This window comes from Toxotes jaculatrix, chromosome 17 (assembly GCF_017976425.1).
Source record: "Toxotes jaculatrix isolate fToxJac2 chromosome 17, fToxJac2.pri, whole genome shotgun sequence".
Taxonomy (NCBI): Eukaryota; Metazoa; Chordata; class Actinopteri; family Toxotidae; genus Toxotes; species Toxotes jaculatrix.
Genome location: NC_054410.1, coordinates 3585581 through 3607037, shown reverse-complemented (window position 1 = coordinate 3607037; position 21457 = coordinate 3585581). Strand labels below are relative to the sequence as shown.

The window sequence follows — 21457 nt, the reverse complement described above, 5'->3', positions numbered from 1 at the left end:
ACTATTTTTTTTTTTTCACATTTTATAGAACAGTTAATTAACTGACAAAATAATCTGCAGATCATGTCAGATGCAGTCCTTGATTGGAAAGTAAATCTAATCTTAGAGCACTTAGGGGAATGAAGAATAATAAAATTAGTCATTTTATAAAAGCTAATGCAGGATTACAGGAATTATTATTAGTTTCATTCTTTGCAAGTATCACTGTCTACATTTCTTACAAATCAGGTGCGTGTCAACTCTGCTGCCGTTCACGGGCTGTGATGCTGTGCACACGGTTAATGTGATTGCTAACAGAGGTTAATGGGATTGTTGAACCGTGGCAGTGAAGACTGAGATTAGCGGTGGATTGAGATGAACTCAGCGGCTCACGACTGGCAGCAGTTCTCACAGATCAGTCGGTGTCACGGTCAGCACTTCAGAAGTAGGACCGCAAATCCTTTTGTTTCTCTACCATCAATTTGCTGAACCAAATATAGACCATGAAAAGGTCCATATTTTTGGACATGTGCAGTCAACTCGTGACTCTAGTGAAGAAAAAATGTGCTGTTCTGGTTCTGTTAATACTTTTGACCATATGTTCCCAAGCTTTGGTTAGTAAATTTAATAACATGGTAGAGTTACATAAAAACTGTCCTATTTCTGCTACACAAAATCATACATTCTTATTTTAATTTTTTCCTTGTGAAGCTTCAGGCCTTTTAAAAATGAATCAAACAAAACAAAAAGGTTTAAACTGGTCTTAAGTGGTAGACTTTTCCTAATACAGTGAACAATTTCTATTCAATTAAGTCTCTCAAATACAGAACAATTATCATTCCTGTCCTTTTTATTTGGTGCCGCGGGTGTGATTATATCAGCATACAAACAGCAAATCATCAGGGTCATTTTTTTGTCTTGGCTCTAAAAGACTATTAAAATACATAGAGGCTAAAGCTACAGGTGTTTTCACACTGGTTCCAAAGCAAACTGACAAGAATCCTAGAGAACAGGTTTTGTTCTTGAGCACCATGATATTGGCAATAAATACATTCGTAAAAAATACTTAAACTATGGAGTCAGGCTTCATGTGATTTGACTTCCATTGCAAGTTTGGAAAGTCTTTCACTTTTGCCCATAATACCCAGTATGAAGCTGCATTTAAGACTTTCACAGAGCTGCGTCTGTTCCTGTTTGGTTTTTAAACGCGCTATGAAATGATAACACATAAATCTGGTTATAAAAAAATAACAACTCATTCATGACTCGGAGCAAACACATTCAATAGCAGGCTGTACATTTGTCGTACACAGACTGTACAGCTGACTTTATAAAATCCTATTTTGTGATAAAAATATAGCCTTAGCTCACATTAGACTGAGAAAAGAAAATCCAGAAAAAAATTAGCACTTGAATATTCAAGTATAATAACTCAGACATACGACACATTCACCAGAGGAAAATACTGTTGGCTTCTTCCATGATGGGGGGGTCCATTTTGGTACCTAAAGGCAAAGGGTTTGTGTCTTTCTTTTTGAGCTAGTGAGGTGTGTCTTTATTTATTCGACCCCCACTTTTCGTTCTCATATTGTTGTGAAATTATTGTGGATTAAGAAATCTGGTTGTTCAGCTGTCCGGGGTATTTCTCAAACCTTCTCTCTGCCTCCTCGCTGAAGGCATCACCTGTAGGGATTAAAAACAACGAACGAGTGAGTGTTTAAATAAAAGCCAAACATTAACATGTCATAGTCTTATTGCTGTTGGCTGTTTACCAATGTGGCAGTTATGGAACCAGATTCGATGTCCATCGTATTTGCAGTTGCATTTCATGGCGTTGTTGGTGAAGTCGCTCTCAGCCACTTCGTGATTGGGATTGATCACAACCTGAGCAGGTGAGAAACGTAAACAAACGATTTTAGAACACAATGGATGATCACAGAACTTTAACTTGAGTCTGAATAAATGACTCCGTTGCAGTTACTCTCTGCAGCTGGCAGATCCCCTGTGATCCTGCTCACCTGCATAATGTAGTTTCCAGGTTTGACGTCTGTGATGTCGATCCACTGGCAGTCGATATCGTGGCGGTACAAATCCCAGCAGCCCACAGTGATTCCCTGATCGCCAAAGTTAGCACACTCGTACCTCTTAGAAACGCCTGAGGGTCACACATAAAAAGATTAATTGAACTCTCTTAGATTAAATGTTATGTTTTTAAAAAATCCTCATTCGATGTGAAGATGAGACTGTTTTTCTGTGTTGTACTGGCTGGTTTACAAACACATGAAGCCACACTCTATTCATATTTATTTGAAAATAAAAATACAAATGAAGAACGTAGGTTGAAAAACCCATTAGTTAAATTTATGCCGATACCTAAACTGAAGAATCAGACTCACCCTCTTGACAGTCTGTGTCCTCCAGACAGAAACTGGCTTTATGTCCCTCTGCCACTTTGGTGCCATTGGAGTTCAGCAGATCATAGTGGGTGAAAATATCCATGCTGTGGTAGTGGCTGTAAAATACAGAGGAAATGTCAGCAAGTACAAAAAAAAAACGATCTGAACCACTTGAATTATAGCAGAGCTGTTAACAGTGGTCACATTTCCACTGCATTTGAATCTCACACATTCTGTAAACAGTCAGTTCTATTTCAAGCCAAGAAAGTTGTTATATAAACAGAGTTTCTCTTCTGCTATTATAATTATGTTGTCTGAGATGCTTCAGAATAACAGAAGAGGACACACTTCCAAGTCTTACCACCATTAGTCCTTTATCAGCCAACTCATTGAGTAAAAATTGAAAATTTACGTCTCTTTTTTCTGTTGCAATGACCCCATCTGTTTTAGAGAATCTAGAAAATTATTCTTTAACTTCTTATTTATTATACAGCTGATAGCACAGGCACACAAAGGATAATTGTAATACCATGTACATGTTTGCATGATCAGAATGAACCAGTTAAATTTCTTAACTACCCATGGCAGGCGTGCCAGACCCACGAGTGCCGTCCAGCCTTTGGCTTGAAGTCAGCCCGGCCGATGTTATGGATCTGGGAGGAGAAGCGGAGCAGGCGTCGGTGTCCGTACGGCCAGTTGGCCTTGGCTGCAGATTTTGACAGGCAGTCCTCCTCGGCAGCGCAGTAGAGCATGTGCAGAGGGCGATCTTCGATGTAAACGGTCTGCTGGACCAGAGGGGCGTTCAGGACGAGGTCAGAGGCCGCTGGATACAGAGGGAGAAGCAGGATAAGGACTGAGACACAGTATGTTCCTCATTTTATTACAGATCGGGTATTAAAAAAATATTTTTGTGATACTGTGATGTCCTTTCACTATCCAACAATCTGATAGACCGACAGGTTTTATAACATTTTGGAAGAATTTAGATGAGCTTTTTTCCCTCATATGTCAAATCAAATGAAGTTTATTTACAACCTAATATCACATAAAATGTCTTCATGGCCTTTACAGACCCACATTAATAACATTCCCTCCGTGCAAAGGCCAAGATCCCACTGAAGACAAAGAAAAACTTTTCCAACAGCAGGATTATAAAAGCACATCTCTCATTAACTTGTTATCAAAATGAAAACTGTCATGTTGAAATGTATTGTTTTCTTTTTGTCTGGGGGTTTGTTTTAATTAGAGAACTTCACTGGATCAACAGCAGTTTGTATTTATTTATTTGTTTTTAGCCTACATCAGACTTTTATTTGGTTAAATAAAGGAAAATAAAATGAAAATAAAAATGATAAAAAAGTCTCACTCACTCTCAGAGCAGATGACTCCAGCTGAAAACTTTGCTGCCGCTTTCTGGCAGTTGACAGTTTTGTGATGCTGGCACTGACTCAGAGACATCTCATTTCCTGTGCACTTCACACCGCTCATCACCATCTCCGTCACATTACTGCTGTCCCAGTACCAGGTTTCCTTACATTGGGTTGAGACAGTCGCAAACAAACACGCAAACAAACACAAATGGAGCAGTGATCAGAAAATAACCATTCACAAAGGGAGCTGCAGAGAGTTCAGTGTGACGTTGCTGCTCTGAAAAACAGATGTTCATGACTCACTTTTGGCTGCTCACCGTGGACACAGTGTAATGCTGAGTTTACGATCACTGGAGGACAATAACTTTGTGCACATACTCAGCGATTCAACAATCATATTACTGACTGAAAGGCCTCTCAGTTCCAAGCCACAATAAACATAATGACAGACTTACTCTAAATATATCAGCTAAACCACAAGACACTTTATTCTTACATACAAGGATTTTATATCCTGTTGATTTGGCCTGCAAATTACAATTTCAGGTCCTTGCAATTCTCTTTAAATATGTCAACTTTTCTTTAACCTAAAACATTTAAAGAGTTTTTTTTTTCCAAAAATGCTAAATATCCTCTTTGGAAAATATTGTGTCCTTCAGTAGTCTTCAGAAATGAGGATCTATCTCATAAGCTTTTACAATCCTGTAAAACAAAAAAAGTCATCATCACACCATCAAACATCGCCGTAATTTTGTCACAAAAAGCTGCAATTTAGAACATTTTTGTGTGCTCACTTTCCCTCAGCCTACCCAATTTATTTCCACTTCAGTCAATAATTTCTAACGTCTGGAAGAAGCCACAGAATAACAAAGTAATTCTGGCCCCTGTAACTGTGGTATGTTTTGTTCAGTGGGCTCAGAAATTGCTCTCTGTGCCTTTTTAATTATGGATTTTCTTTGATCTTGATATTTATTGCTAATGTTTAAAGATGCACTCCATAATTGTGTTTAATGCACATCAGAACACCCAAATCTACAGTCTTCTTTGATTTTTGATCGATTTAATTGGTTTGCATTCATTTTTAAATGCCTTCATTTTAATTAAGCTGTTTATTTGAAGCAGGTTTTATAGCCTTGGACCTCAATTTATATGTTAAGACAGCCTGATAAGCCCCTTTGTTTGCTCAGTCTCTACAGAAAAAGGTATAAAAGCATTGTTTCAATGTTTGATTTCCATGATCTATAATTACACATTAAATCCACAACATCTTCGACAACCATCTTGACAAAGAATCTGTTCAGCATGTCACTGTGGAACAAATCTCTTCATTGAACTCTTTGGTCCTACTTACAGTGATGGCATGCATGGAGTAGCCGAGCCCTAGCTGCCTGCAAACCACCATGGCTTCCTTTGTGGTCCAGCCTGTGCTGCACACTGTGCCCCACTTGGACCCAACCTGAACCTCCACTCGGCCCTCATAATTGCTCCGGCCGCCCACTATCCGGATCTGCAGAAACGTCCTGCTGGGAGTCAGTGAGGGGACACACTTCCTGTCCTGTCTCTGAACTGTCTGGGCTAAAACTAGCGGTGTTCGTATACAGTCCTGAGGCAGTGGAAAACGTGGCGTTGAAGCAGCAGTTTGGTTAGACCTCTCTAAACTTGCAGATGAGGTCACCACTTGGCTTTGGTGGCGAGTGGCTTTGAGTTGGATTAGAAACTTCATGTGTGGCTGTGGACTGGACCAAAACACATGGACTGGACCAAAACCACATCTGGTTCTTCCATGTCAGAAAAGAAGCATCTACTCCATATGGAAATTATAATATACTGTCATACATTAGTGCATGCATGTTCAAAGTATGTTCCAAAAATACGTATTCCACTAATTTAGGATGATAGCAGTGTTTAAGGAACATATTTGAATGTGTTACCAATGACTGGCAACAAGTAAGTAAAATTAGTGCAGCCTTCACATATTAACAAATATGTGACAAATGACTGAAAATTGATTATATTTGAACATATATGCACAGAATTTGAACACACAGTGGCCACACCTTCCTATTTTTTCATACAGCTCACTCCCCTGGTTGGCTGAGTCGACACACGTTTACGTGACAGGAAACTCACTTCCTGTCACTGCTGCCACGTCCACCACAAACTTTTAATCCATTTCATTCTCAGTGCCTGGAATTTACAAAGCTGCAGGCCAGAGGGTGACAGAGTCACAAGGTAATTAGAAGGCTAAAGAAAAACAAACACCTTTGTCTAAAACTAATTTTTCCCATTTCATTCTTATTTTCCACACTATAAAAAATTTGGTTTAACTGCTCATAACTGATTTCCACACTAAGGCAATGATGAGGGGTCATAAGTGGACATGGTTTAATATCAAGAAGCTAAAAATGCTGAGAACACCTGTCCTAAAGCAGGGAAGTATAAGCCATGTTGTTTCCAGTGTACACACACAAAAAAAAACTGGCCACCGAGTGTTCATGACAGTATATCAGATTTGCATATGTCAAATATGCTAAAAGACAACCTGCTGATCAAAGCAGCTCTGCTCTGCTGCAGAAAGTTGCCCTCGTGGTGTTAGCAACCTACTTGCAGGCCCTGGTTAGCGTAGCCCAAGCCCAGCTGCCTGCAGGCCACCATGGCCTCCTTGGTGGTCCAGTTCTCTCCGCAGATCAGACCCCAGCTCTGCGTCCCGTTAGAGTCTGAACTCAGCACCTCCACACGGCCCTCGTAACGGGTCCGTCCTCCTGTGATTCGGATCTGTGCAGGGCCGAGGAGTTAGGAACCACAAAGCAAAGCGTAGATACACAAGGGCTGGGTGGGATGAAAACTCTTTTCTGTTGGTGTCAACATCTGTGACTTGATTGATTTGTGTTCATTTTCATTTTTATCCCACTTAGCCCAGCCTCTGTGTGTATTTACAGGAGACATGGATGAGTATAATCTGGTAAAATACTAACTGTACAACCAGAAATACTAGATGTTAAAGGGAAATCACTGTTGTCAGAAAAAAAGTATGTGCAAAAGAGCTGTTTTCAGAAGAATAACCAAACTCTGACCTGTTTTTCCAACAGTCTGAGTTGGTTTCAAGCAATTAAAGCAAATCAGTACATACAGATATTGTACTTCAGACTAAGAACAAGACAAATTGACATTACAGTTTTTTGTGACAGCAGTGAAGAAGTACTGGTTCAGAGTGAAAATGTGAGATTTTTATGAGTATAAGCTCCAAATCTCAAGTTAGATGGACAGACAGAGACAAAGGCAGATCAGCAAAGAACTAAGTTATTGGACATCACAATAAAAATTGTATAACATGAGCCATTATTCAAGTTCTTTCCTGTCCTACATTTGTCAAAGCAGAAGGAAGCAAAAAGAAATCTGAAGCAGTTAACTGATTCAGCCCAGTTTCCAGAAAGGAATCTATATCATTTCATGTAATCAATAATCAAATAAATTGTATAACAGTGTGTAGGTGTAAACAATTCAACAACAACAGAGTTTTCAGACTGAAACATGTTGTGAAGGAGGTTCAGATCTGACCGAGTTCTCGAGGCCCATGTAGGGTATGTTGCAGCGAACGGCGGCGTCCTCCATGTGTTGACAATCCTCTGAAGTGATGTTTTTAAAGGGGCAGTTCCAGATGGACTTCTCCAGACCGAGGCACTTCACCTCGTTCATGTAGATTGGACCCATTCCTGGACAGGCAGGATTGAAGACAGACAACAGCAGCCCAGAGGTTAGACAGAGTACTCTAATCTTTTTTACATGATTTCAGTATATTTATAGTTTCTCACATTTTCTCAGCCTCAAACAGCCGCTGCTGACGTTCTCCCCGGCACAGTGATCATTTTCTGTTGACTAACTTTCGAAACTAATACCCCGCTTTCTCTTTAACCTGAGGTATGTTTGCTGAGCGTGCATGCTCTCTGTCAGCAACACCCTGCTTTATATTCACTCTGTAAACTCTCACTCCATCACTGAGAGACATAGCACCATGAGGCGACTGTATTATGCAATTTCTATGAAAGGAATTCCTTCAGCGGCGCTCGTTTCCGACTTCAGTGACGCTCAGGAATGTTTCCTGGGCAAACTCAGCCAGGTGGTGGTCTCACATCCACCTGAACACAGAGCCGGTTTGCTGCTGCCTCAAAGAGATTTTGTGATGAGTGTCCTCAGCCAACGTCCGCTGTGGTGGAAATCATAATGTACGTGCACAAGAGCAGACAACCCCACCGAGCTGCCCTTCAAAAGACTGCTTGTTTCTGCACTGGTGGAATCTCAGGACAGTTTACCTGAGTACTACACACACCTCCATGTTCTTGAGGGGGATCACTAATGAGGAACACACACAAAGATAAATTCTTATAATACTTATTTTGTTTGGTCAGAGAATAATTATTCTGCAGGGAGAGTGAGTGACACACCACTACAAACTAAATCATCTGGCACAGGTGTGGTTCCTAATACTCAACAGGTGAGACAATGTGGACACACTCATTTTTACTTTAATATTAGACAACCACAACAAATGTCTTAGATTTTACAAAACACATATAAAACACAATAAAATCCCCAAAACATTCATCTTCTCAACTGATCCTGACATCTATTTGAAAGAAAATAAGAATATTTCCCAAAATGTTGAACTCTTTCTTTTAAAGAGCAAACTTTCAATCAAATTCGTGTAGATATTCAGAGGACAATACAGAAATAGATTTACGTGTTTGTCTGTTTGTTTGAGTAGTTGTAAGCTCACTTTAAGGAAAAATAGGGAAATGCTAATGAAACAAAATGTAAACTGTACAAACTTTCTCTGATCTCGCAATAAAAACATTCTGTAAATGCATCTGTGTGGTGTCCTAATATAAAAGGAACAATGATGAGTGTGTGTCATGACCAGCCTGTTTTCGGGGGCTGTTTTCCGAACCCTTTTGTTATGTTTTGAACTCTTTTGTGGACTTTTGAACTCTCGTTTAGTTTTGTTTATAGTTCCTGTTTCAGTTTGAAGTCATTGCCCTGTGAATACTGTAAATCTTGCAGTTGTTTTTTTTTGCCATATCCTGCACTTGCTGCTTTTGCACTTCTGGTTAGATGCTGAACTGCATTTCGTTACCCTGTCTCTGCACATGTGTAATGGCAATAAAGTGAAATCTAATCTAATCTTGTGTATATGCGCTTTAAGACAATTTTGATTGTGGAAGGCACTATATAAATAAAATTTAATTGAATTGAATTTTCTTGTTCTACTTCCTGTCTTTGTCTTGTTTCCCTCCATTTGTGATTGTCTGCCCCGCCCTAATTGGTTTCACCTGTTGCCCATTGCCTTGTGTATTTAAGTCTCGTTGTTTGCCGGTGTTCTTGTTGGTTGTCTGTTACCATGTCTGTGTCCATGCTTGACTCTGCGCCATGTCAAGTCCCTGTGTTTGTTCATGTTCCTGTGTCTTGTGTTTTCCTCCTCATGGACTGACCTCAGTTTCTTTTGTTTAAAGTACCGACTTTTGTATTTTTGTTTAGTTTTGTTCCTCAGTGTTTTTCTCCCATGTGGATGATTTTTGGTTGTTTGAGTTTTGTTCCCTTGCCCTGGACTCTTCCAGTGATTTTGGTTTATTAAACTTTTAGTTCACTCATTCTGCCTGTCCGGTCCAAGTCCTTGCCTCCCTCTGTGACAGTGTGTCCAGGGTCTCTCATCTTCTGATTACTGACTCAGCACACCTGTGCCAGGTGGACTGGTGCTTATTCTCTCTGCAGCCTGAGGAAACTCAGACAAATTTTCTGAACAGTGTGCACATGTTGTCTTAAAACTGATTTACCGCTACTCATGTGGAGGCCAGGTGGCTCAGACACAAGCTGGACTTGTGAAATTGACTGCCTCATTTTCACATGAAATGGTCCATAGCCTAACTGGAATAACACAGATGGTTTTCTGTTCTAAAAATGCCTGATAGACACTTGGGGAAACAGAAATACTCTGAGTAAAGAGCAATTAAAATTAAAAAAGAACTGTCTGAGAGACTTAATGTCAGGGATTTAGAGGAGCAAAAAATACGTAGCAGAGATGGAAACGATACACTAGGATCTGTTTATTAACTCTGTCTTTCGTGTCTTTCTTTGTTTTTTTCTGTCTTCATGCACAGCATTCCTTAACTTATTAAAATAAGCTCCAAATGAGGAATCTGTGTGGGAACGCAGACTTGTTGAGAGCAGATTATCAGTTCTCTGAAGTGGAGAGATGACCTGAGAGATAAGACAGGCTTCAGACAGACAGCTGATGCCCCAGGCAATGTGTTTAGAGGGATGAAATTCAGAGCATAGAACTGACTGGGACGTAAATCTACAATTGCAGGGTTTTATTTCTGACCTTGTCCCATGCGGGCTCCTGTAAGAGCCTCCTTGGCGCTGCCGAAGCCGAGCTCCCTGCAGACGACGCTGGCTGACTGTAGGTTCCAGCGATCATCGCACACCGTGCCCCACTCGTTGTCTTTCAACACCTCCACCCGGCCCTCGCCCACCCTGGCACCACCCTTCAGCCTCACGTTGGTCTAGAGAACAAACAGACACATAAAACATTTATTATCAAATTTATTATCCTTGATGGAAACTGCTTCCATTCCTAAAAACCGACCAACATTTCACTAAGATTTCATGTTGGGAAACAGAAATTAGACCATAACTGGACACAATTTACTGTACCGAGGTCTTGAGTTTCTTTTTTAAGCCACTGTTTTGCATGAACAGTGGCCCCGGCATGCAGCTGACGACCGCTGCCATGCCACCCTCGCAGGACGATGTGGCGTTTGGCTTGCTGAACTCCAGGGGGCAGGCCGCCAGGTGGACCTCTGTGCCTGTACACGCCACCGAGTGGACGTAGTAGTAGTTCTTCTGACGCTCCAAATACAACCTGGAGGGAGCAGAGACAGGGGCAAGGACCAGGACTGTGAATGAATGCTTTAGCTGTATTCACAGTCCAGTCAAAGACCTGACAGTCTGCTTACAAGTAACACAATAAAATGAATGAACACAAGAATGAATTTAAACAAAGCTACGCAATCCTACTGATCTGCAAAGGAAAACTGAACAGACTGGCTTCAATCCAAAAATTCAGTGTTTTTTCAGGTTGTTAAACATGCACACACCCACTGATTCATGTAGTAGTTTTAAGTGTCACTCAGGTTCACACAAACAATCACAGATGATGTCTGACAGTAAATTATAAAAACATGTTGGAAAAAAACATGTTTTTATCCTGGAGACCAAACGTAAATCTGTGTCCAGTAAAGTCAGATAGTAAATGAAATTAGTTTTATAAACGTAATAAGAAAACCACTTATTAAAGGTTGTTGTTTTGGGAGAATACACTTATTCGCTTTCTTGCTGAGAGTTAAATGAAAACACTGATATCACTCTGATGTTAGTACTGTAGCTGTAGCCAGCAGCTGTTTAGCTTTTAAAGCTGCATTTTGTTCTGAAAATAATGTATATTCCTCACAACCTGCCACGTGTGCAGGACAGGCGCTCACACTGGAAGGGATGGATGTGGCTTGAAAAATCAGCTTTTTGCATTCTTTGGAACATCCAACATTTTTTTTTGCTAATCCTGATTTTCTTATCAGATTAAATGTCATTTTTTTGTGAGGTTTGTGGAAGCAGCATGTGTGTGGGTCTTTTCAGACAGCTTGAATTTACCCACTGAATTGTTTATCCTCAGATTACCTTTTGCCAGGGCTGCTCTGTTTAGACTTAGAGTTAGCTTTAGCTTTGGATGTCTGCCTGCAAGGTAAACAGGGGTTAGACTGCACAGTTAGGAGAAAACAATGAGATGACAAAGTGAAAAATCAGAAGAACAAAGGTTACACGATGCACATGTTAAAAACTGTAGTTACACTGTTCAAAAGGATGTGTCTCCTTCGACGTGATGCTAAATGCAGTCAGAAACACAAAAACCGTCATTCCCAGTAAGTGAAAGTGACACATCCTTTTTAAATACAGGGAAAAAAACATAAACGTGACAAAGAATTACATGGTTTAAAACATGACAACTTTCATCAGCACAGGCTCACATACACGACATGGCCAGAAGTATGTGGACACACACTTTTCTACATGCTTTTGGTCTGGAGCTGTTTGTCGTAGTTTGGGCAATCAAGGGAAATCTTAATACAACAGGATATAATGATAGCTTTAAACAGTAGCGTGCTTCCAACTTTCCTACTTCAACATGACAAAACCTGTGTGCACAAGGTCAGGTTCATAAAGAAATCCTCCAAAATGAACTGGGAGTGGAACAAATGGGTATATTGTTAGGGTGTCCATATACCTTTGGCCATATAGTGTATGACATGTTAAGAACAATCATTAACAAACCAGTTAGTAGAAACTATACTATTCTGATTGTGTTTTTGTATTGTGCCAATGTGAACCTCAGGTTAGCACATTGATTTTGTTTGATGTATGGCTTTGCTTTTTGTTTGGATGGGATGTAAATAAACTACAGAGCCTGGTGTAATGAATTAAACATGATGTTACACTGTACAGTCTATCAGAGGCCGAAAGTCATTATGGTTCCAGTACAATAGCAAACTGGGGAAAGCTGAATGAGTTTAGTCAAAATTTTCGGCTTGCATTATTTATGCTAAGTGCCTGTGGGCCCGGTGATACAGCCGTCTGGCACAGCTCCACCCGTCTGGCACGCTGAGCTGGCTAAAACAAACACTGCAAATTATCTGCAGATTCTACCAGGCACAGGTCTGTTAATGTCATGAGACTGAGGCCTGTGAGTTTCAGTTGAAAAAAAAAGTTGAATGAAAAGTTACTGGCCACCTTCAAAAAGCATGCCATAATGAGAAATGGGATTTTCAGCTGTTGCATTAGATTAAAAGGACTAATCCGTGGAAAAAGTGAGCCCCGGTCACTGACACAGCACAGACTGACAACATCTGTTGCATCAAAAAGGATAACAAACACTCAATTTATTTATTATGAAGGAAAAGAGGAAGTTGCCAAAAATAATTATCCTACTGTACTTGGTAATTATTTTAATTTTGAATGTTTGTGTAATAGATATGAAAGCTTAGGTCTTTAAGAAATCATGCTGTGTTGATTGTTTGCCTGTTCAATCTGTGCCATGTCAGTAGAAATGTGAAAGAAAGACAAAACCAGAAATAAACAGAAAACTAACCCTCTACATGAGACAACCATCAGTTATGGCACCACAAAATAAAAATTTTCACATGCTGCACATCGCAATTATATAAGATTAGAGAGAGAAGTGGTCAACTATGTAGAAACATGAGCTAAATGGTTATTGTCTACTCCAACAGGAAACCCACTGTCAGAACTACAGTGAACAGAGAGCAGACGGAGGTGGACGGTGGGTTTTCCCGTGAACGTGTACCTTCCACCGGCTGAAACATTAACCTTTGGCCTGGAGACCTTCTCAGCTGCTTGCTTTTTCAGATGTCTGCAATAGTGAGACAGCCAAATTCCATCACATACAGGAGAGAAACTACATGCAAACACACACTCACACTGCATACACAGACACAGACACACACACGCACACTGTCTCTGGGCTGCACACACATATTTCTTTAAGGTAAAATACTGGAGGGTCAGTGGTGAATGACATTTTTGACATTCCACAGGTTTCCAGTATATTGTGTTACAGACTTGATGTCACCACTGTACGATCGCAAGTACAGAGCTATTCCAGCCATTCAGAATTCAGCAGTGTGGAGGCCATCTGAGTCTCATTCAGCGGCCACAGTATAACACTTCATCCATACAGTATCTATCTGTTATTGGCTGCTAAACCTGTGGAAGTCCATTCACTGACTGTCCTGTCAGTGATACAACCCTCGTGCCAGGAATAACAGCTGGTCACAAATGATTTCATCGGTCTGGGACTCAGTGGAAGGTTTAAGTGTCCTACGATAGTACTTTTCAAGTAGTGATGTAAAAATGAAACCTGTGCTGAGGTTTTCTGGGGGGTAAGACACTTAATGGAAAAGACTATAAAAGGACAGAGGGACCGACAACATAGAAAAATGCGACTGTATGCAGGTTGGCTTCACACCGGCCGTTGTAGTTTGTCTATCATGTGACCAAGCAGACCTCCCTCTCCTGACTCTGTATCAGCCTTCACACACGCCTGAGAGAAAACACACATTTCCCTTCGTACTACTGTGAACCATCTGCATGAGAGGAATAAAACGCCTTCGACTGGAGCGCAGCCAGGAATGTGTGCAGTCACAGTGGAAGGAGCTGGGAAAAGAAACTGGAGGCCAGAGCATCCACTAAAGGAATCATTGCTCTCACATGCACTTTGGGGCTAGAATCAAAGATTATTTTCATCCAGGGTTGAAACATTTAGTCAATTAATTGTTTTGTTGACAGACAGAGAATAAATCAGCAGTTATATTGGTAATCATTGTTCCAGGTTCTCAAATGTGAGGATTTGCTGCTTTTCTCTTTGCTCTGATCTCTCTGGGTTTTCGACTGCTGGTCGTAATGAACAGAGGCTGAGAACATGAGATGCGTGAACCTCCCGAGACGCAAACAAAAACATGGCTTTTCTGTCCAAGCAAAAACAAAAACGTTCTCGGAAGGAAGAAATAAGACACAGACCATAACAATGAGAGGCTCATCCAAACATGTCAACTTCATGGGTGCTTTGCTGTAGAACTGCAGCTCTGGCACACAGCAGAGAAAGTCTAGACTGACAGTCACTATCATTATCCACCATAAACAGCAGTTCCTATAATGTCCACTCTTTACCAAACAAAGGCTAAGACCACTGCTTGTGGTTTGGTCAAAGTGTTGCCACTTTGCTTTACAGACTGAAACCACGGGAATGTCAAACAGGCTGCAGCAAACATCCCATCATGAGTGAACGAAAAAATTACTGCCACTTTGCTAAGTGGCCAATTCCCACTGTTGGTCCAGGACAAAAAAAAAAAACAACAACAAACTTATTCAACTTAAAAACCTGCAAACATGAAAGAAAAGGATCTTGCACATTAAAGTGGAATGTCCTAAAGTTTAGGAACCGCCCCTTTGTTGCTCATTTTTATCAGCTTAAAGAAACCGTTTGACATTTTGGGAAAAATGTGTATTTGCTGTTTTGATAAGAGTTAGATAAGAAGATACAGCTAAGCTTAGCTTAACTTAACTTAGCTTAGCCACACGAGTGGTATTGATCTTCTCATCTAACTCCAACTTTCAAAATCAAAGAAACGAGTAAGTGTACTCACCAAAATATCAGAACTATTCCTTTAACACATGACTGCTGTGGTTCCCATCCTGGGTGTCGAGACCCCACACTCACCCTCTTTAACGACTGTGTAAAAAGCTGCCAGCTGCAGCTTTAACCTCATCAACCCACAACTAAAATCAGGTTTTAAGTACTGAAGTCGAGCGATTCACTTACTTGTAGAAGTTCTTATTGACTTTCCTCTCATGTGGGAATCCCAGCATGCCGCAGACCACGCGGGTGTTTTTGATCGTCCATCCCACGTCGCAGATCTGCGCCCAGCCGTCTTTATATTTCACCTCCACTACCCCCTCTGTGATGGGCAGCTTCTTCTTGGCCATGGCAACAACAGGCCGGAGTCGCACCTCCTCTATTTTGTTCTCGTCCACGTGGGCCTGATGGGAGACAGAAATTTTGCATTTATACCTGTCATTATCATTATCATCATTATTCAGACCACTTCTTCACACAACTTCAGTGTACATAAGTAAAATCAAACATTGTTTCAGCAAACAAAAGGAGGCTTCTGATTGCAGAAAATCATATGGGTTGTTATCATTATATTCATCCCGACTCATCCATGCACACAGACCAAGGCTCACATGTGCACATCTCTTGAAGATATGTGAATGAGAAGAAAAGACTACACAGTGAGTCACCGCCATTACAGAGAGTAATTTTAGGTTTAATCCTCTCGCTAACAGCTCATAAGTGGTAAACGTGACTATGTCTGATTGCAATGAGTCACTTCCGTGGTGGTTTATTTAGGGGAAAAAAAAAAAAAAAACTGGCTGTGATCACAGACTGAAGTCTGGACGCCACATCTCACTGAGCCTGAATCGCAGCAAGCAGGCAGACAGAGGGAGAGTAGTTATGAAAGTCCGCCCAGTTTCTCTTATGAAACTTTTTTGCATAAGATCCTACTATGTAACAGGGACGCCTCAGCCAATCATTCACTCGGGCTGATTCCAGTGGTCTGTGGAGACGAGTCCCCAGTCTAACCTTGTTCACCTCGGACCAGTCAGTTATACAAACGAACATCTGAGAACTGGAAACAGCTCAGCCCGCATCTCACCCAACTGTGTTAAAATGTCCCCCAGCTTTAAATCTTTATTTATCCAGGGAGGATTTACTTAGAAACACCCTGCTTCACATTCATTCAGCCATCATTCCCACCTGGGAGAACACGTATTCAAACACAGTCTGAATTAACTGCTGGAAGTCAGGTATCTCCTCCAAGTACCTTCAATGGCACAAACGGGGCCTAGACAATAATTCTGTATTTTTAAATATAGTGCTGGAGGAACTCTCACCAGGTTTGTGGATTATCCTTTATAATTCTGTAAAACAAACTGGTGCCAACAGCAAAAACAATTCTATGACACTTTAACAAAAATGAGATCAGAAACAAACTCCTGCTGGGATCATGCTATGCAATATTTTGGCCTTTTCAGATGTTCACTGTTTCAGATTAGGAGATTAAAGGCTCATAAATTTTTGCCGTGACTTGGCGGAGGAACGCGGCAGACGACACATTGGACCCACACCAATCACAGCTTGCTGGCTCCCAGATTTGCGTGGCATACAGATGTGATTGGAAAATTGTCAGATGTCAGGGATCAACGTCACCGCCTGAAAATGACTCCTCTTTACACTTATGCTTGGAAGAATGCTTTGTTGGGTCAGTATTGTTGAAGCATTGTATTATTATTGGTCATAAACATGCTTCTGTCCAGAAAGCCCCAAACAGTGAGTCAATGGACGTGACGCTGCACTCTGTTATGGCAGGACTGTCAGGTTTACTGAGAAAACTCTTCACTCACTACATCACCTCAGGACAATACACTTGGAGAGGCAACTGCTTTTAACAGGTTCATACACATGGTATAGAGCAGAGCTAATCAGCACCATGTGTGGCAGCCACAGGTGGAGCTGAACCGACCCATTAAATGCCTTATGGAATCTATAGACTGTGGAGCAGTAGGAAGCCAAGTTTATGGGGTTTTAACTGCATCTTAACGAACTCTGAACATCACTTTTACCACAGCATAATTACAACATCACTTTAAATCTATTTTGATAACTCACATCAATAACATTGGGGTCCACAAACCCGGGAATCCTCTCGTCTTTGCACACAACTCCGGCGTCTTCGTCGTGAGTGCAGTCACTGTTGCCCCAGCCGCGAGACTTGCAGAATTCAATGCTCTTCTCACCTCCGTTACACAGCACATTGTCCAGCCAGATTTTCCCTGTACAGGCAGCAAACTGTCAGTGTGGCTCCAGCACACTCCCAGGCCTGTGGAAAGTAATCAGTCTGGGCCTGGAATGGACACTTGGTTGCTTGTTATACTGGTGCTCTGGGGACCAAAGGAAGCTCATCCACAGTTGAATTTAGTCTTGGAAAAAATGCCTGAATAAGAAACTCAGCTAAAGTAAGATTTAAAGTTATTCCTAATAAACATGAGGGTTTCTGTATTATAAAATTTTAGTATGATCCTTTTCAAGTGACCGGGATTCAAATTAAATGCTGTTTAAATACGTCAAATATTGTGAAGCTTCACTCATATTCTTTTTAAGATCTGTAACGAACAGTCCTAAGAGTTTACAGCAACGTTAGAAGCTCTGTGAAGGGGAGCTAAATGCTAATGTCACCTTGTGAACGTGCTATTTAGCAGGTATAATTTTGGTATCTGGTCATAAACCAAAGTATTTACACATCACAGTTTCTGTGATCTAATTACCATTGATGTGTGTGAATATTCAAGCCTGTCATTTTGAGCACAGTGCCATAAATAACGATACAGCTGAGCAGACAGTGTATTAAACCAGAAACTGAATCTCAGGAAGTGGCTGCGTAGACTCTTACCTTGGCCCTTGCCGTATTTGGCACTATGTGTCCATCCTGTGGCTGACACGAAGCCCAGCTGGCGGCAGAGCACGTTGGCGTTAGCTATCGAGAAGTCATCGTCACAGATAGTTCCCCACTCTCCCTTGTAGAAAATCTCTATCCGGCCCTCGTTGTGCTTCCGAGGGTACCCAGCCAGTCTCAACTTTAGCCGCTCCGTCTGGGGCTGGGGGGACGGGGATGGGGATGGTGTAGGTGTTGTTGTGGCTGCGTTTGATGGTGTGGTCTGGGTTAAACAGCAAGGCAACCACAACCCAAACAGGAGGCTGAATGCTAACTTTTGCCCACGTCTCGTCTTCTCCATTACTTCAGCTGCACATGAAAAAAAAAAAAGGAAAAGAATTTATTTTTTCCCATAGAAGAACGCTTGTGGAAGTGGATTTTCACCAGCCACAGCATTACACAATGTTTGAAGCACATTATACACAATATACAAAAGATTCCTATATTTCAACCTAAAATATTCCCTAATACCTAAAGCCAAGAGGGCTCACACAGAGGCAATGAAAATATGCGCAGCATATGGAAGTGAGATTGATGTAAGAGTGTAAAGCTGCTCCAGCAGTTTGATTCAAACCATCTGGTTGGTGTTTACTGGACTCTGATGCTGGGGAAGAATAACCGGGAACCTTTAAAAATGTGTAGGCAGGCCTCAGTGACCACACAATCAGGCTGATCACAAAGCTTATATGAATTATAACAGCTGCACTTTACAGTGTGTTCGTCCCATTTTGTAGCTTTTATATTTCGGCGTATGGGTGCTAATGTTGAGTTTTATTGAGCAGACAGCATATTTTTCCTCTGGGTTATTATTCATCCATATTTCAACAAGCCACCTTTTCCCTACAAGACGTTAACTCTGCTTTCTTAAACCTTCCTGTACAGCTCTGGAAGGTAATGAATCCTAGCATAGGCCTGCTATTGATAACTTGACAGCTACACTCCTTCTTAGCTTTTAGCGAGTGGGGTGTTATACCTCCAGAGACACAAATACAGTAGTGTGATGTGTTTGTACAGCTACCACAAACTTAAGGTACCCTTTCCAAAACATGTCTGAGACTGACTGTGCCGTCTGAATCCAATTTCACAGTGTATGGAAGGCCCCACACATTCACACTAAGCTTTAGTCAGCAGGGTTTTTTAAAGGCAGAACCACCACGTCTGAACTGAAGCCACATATTTGTGCCAAGGTTTTATTTCCTAAACCTTAATGATGACTTTTTTGGGGGTTGTTAGAATATTGATAGTGTCACTAACAGTGAGAGATCACACCTCCAAACAAATCACTTTACATCACCTGGCTTAACTGTTTACATCCCGTCTGATCAGCTGACCTCTTGTCTGTCTTGCCCCATTGGACTTAACAGCAGCAAAGTTGCCATGTTTCCAGATCTCAGTAATTAAACTGGTGCAGTATGATGGCCAAAGCTACAAAAACAAGACCTGAGGTGAATCAACTGGAACGATACTGTAAGGGAGACTAACCCACTGCAACTGTTCACGGAAAGAACTGTTTCTCTTCCTCTCTCGCCCCTCACTGAAGCAGGAACTCTCCATACCAATGTGCTCATGGATCAGGTCATGTGAAAAGCCCAAATCAGCCAGGCGGCAGTTCCCCAGATCAACCCAGCTCTTAACATACAGAACAGTTCCAACACTTTGGTCATCACAGAGTCTCATCCTGAGACACTGCATGTACACATGCCCACCAAAACACACAAACACACACTCTGTCTGTTTGCTAATCACTACCAGAGGTCTGAACCTCGTGGTTTTGTATAGACTGGTAGCGAAAGCTCCCTGGGCTACAGAAAAGATTTTTCCCTCCTTGCTGCAGCATGTTGTTGACCCCACAGGAACTCTGTGAAACTCAATACCTAAACCAGCTGACATGACCATGAGCCACATCACAGGGAGATGGATGGATGATGGATGGATGGATGACTGATGAATCGTCAGGATTCAGAGGTTACACTTCAGTAAGATCAGGATTCAGGGAAAACTGCAGTGGCTCAAAATGAAAACTGACAGTGGTGGAATGAATTTTGAGAAAGCACCACTGGGGTTTTGTTGGCTTTCTGGTTCACCTAATCGTTCTGTTTTTTAAAAACAAGGATTCAGTTACACATCTCAGACCAAAACAGAGGGATACAACTGGTCAAACAAGACATTTTCAGACCTCACCATGGACACTAGGAAGCTGCAATGAGCGTGTTTTTTGTTCGTTTGGGGTTTTTTTTGGACATTTTATAGACAAACTATTAAAATTATTGGTAGAACAACATTATTGGTAGAACAACATTCATTAGTTGCAGCCCTTGACACCATAAAGGGGATTTTCACAAGCTGCAACCCAAACGCTGTTCTTATTAATAGCTCACTGCTTTATAAAACAGTAATAAATGATACAATATCCATTAATAAGTACATTTTACAGTTTATTTCCGTTTATAAAGGGTGCCTTAATAGAGAGCTGCACAAATCCAACAAATCTCAGTAGGTGGTTCTCCTAATCCAGACCCTGGTCAGCACACCACCAGGCTTGGCTTTCCTGTTGCAACATTCCTCACATTTTTTTAATCTTGTGCATCCTCAAAGTGGTACAGAGATAACGAAACACAATATATGATTCTTATTTTTAAAACCCAGGGTGTGATGATGCTGATCCACGGTATTAAATGCAGCTTGTTACTTTCCTCAAGCAAACTAACGAGATTTAAGCTTTAAATTACAGCGAAATCACACTGTGCAAAAGTCCTGAAACTGACTCACGACGCCAACTTTTTACTATATAATATATATATAATAATATATAACTATAATAAACACGCACACACATTAATAATAAATAATCTGCTTTACCTTATATTGCCAGTATGAGGAGGTTATAACGGTTCCAGTGGAGAGAGGGCAGCTGAGCCTTAGATTTTCGTGATCCACACGTTCATTAACTGAACCCCCAGAGATAAAAGTCGCATAAATATCCAAGTACTCCTGTTAATTCATCTCCTCGACCAAACACGGGTCTAATTTGCGGGGTAGTGGTCCACCTAGCAGCCAATTACTCCTTTCAGCGTTATTGTCTGTAAATTGCCAGCTGTACAGCACTCGCTGAGCAGCAGGAGGAGGAGGAGGAGGAAGAGGAGGCAGCAGGGCTGAAGTGGGCTGGATTTATTCCCTGGAAAGACACTAACTCTTTCATGGATGGTTCTGTTTCAAGAGGCTGTCCTCACTTGCATAAGGCCAAAAAAGAAAAACGTGAATTTGACGTTTTCCAGACGCAGCCTACGTGTCTGCCGAGCCGCTCAACGTGTCCCGCAGGAGATTTACAGCTGGTGCTGCACAGATTCTGCGACCCATCAGATCCGGAGGCCTGATCAGGAGTTTCTGCTCTGAGAATAACTTTATCACACTTCATCACGTACTTCATTTTGACAGCCATTTTTTTTAAATCTTAATCGATTGATCAAATTAATAACTGTCAGAAACTTTATAATGAAGCTGGTGGGCAGGCCTAATTTAAACAGGGTCACACAGT

General features: G+C 41.3%; 1 protein-coding gene across 2 annotated transcripts; it reads right to left on the bottom strand.

The window, feature by feature from the left end:
- Positions 1-811: 811 nt before the first annotated feature.
- Positions 812-21042, bottom strand: loxl3b (lysyl oxidase-like 3b). Of its 2 annotated transcripts, XM_041060042.1 has the most exons (16): positions 20782-21042; positions 17881-18231; positions 17100-17263; positions 15189-15406; positions 13155-13220; positions 11474-11530; positions 10454-10661; positions 10122-10302; positions 7304-7458; positions 6350-6520; positions 3746-3905; positions 2955-3198; positions 2376-2491; positions 1998-2134; positions 1752-1863; positions 812-1662 (listed from the first exon to the last, which is right to left on the bottom strand). In XM_041060042.1, the coding sequence occupies exons 2-16, from the start codon at positions 18221-18223 to the stop codon at positions 1589-1591; spliced, it is 2406 nt and encodes an 801-aa protein (XP_040915976.1). In that variant the 5' UTR covers positions 18224-18231; positions 20782-21042; the 3' UTR covers positions 812-1588. The 2 variants fall into 2 exon arrangements, with proteins under 2 accessions (XP_040915976.1, XP_040915975.1); XM_041060041.1 differs by lacking the exons at positions 11474-11530; positions 13155-13220.
- Positions 21043-21457: the final 415 nt, after the last annotated feature.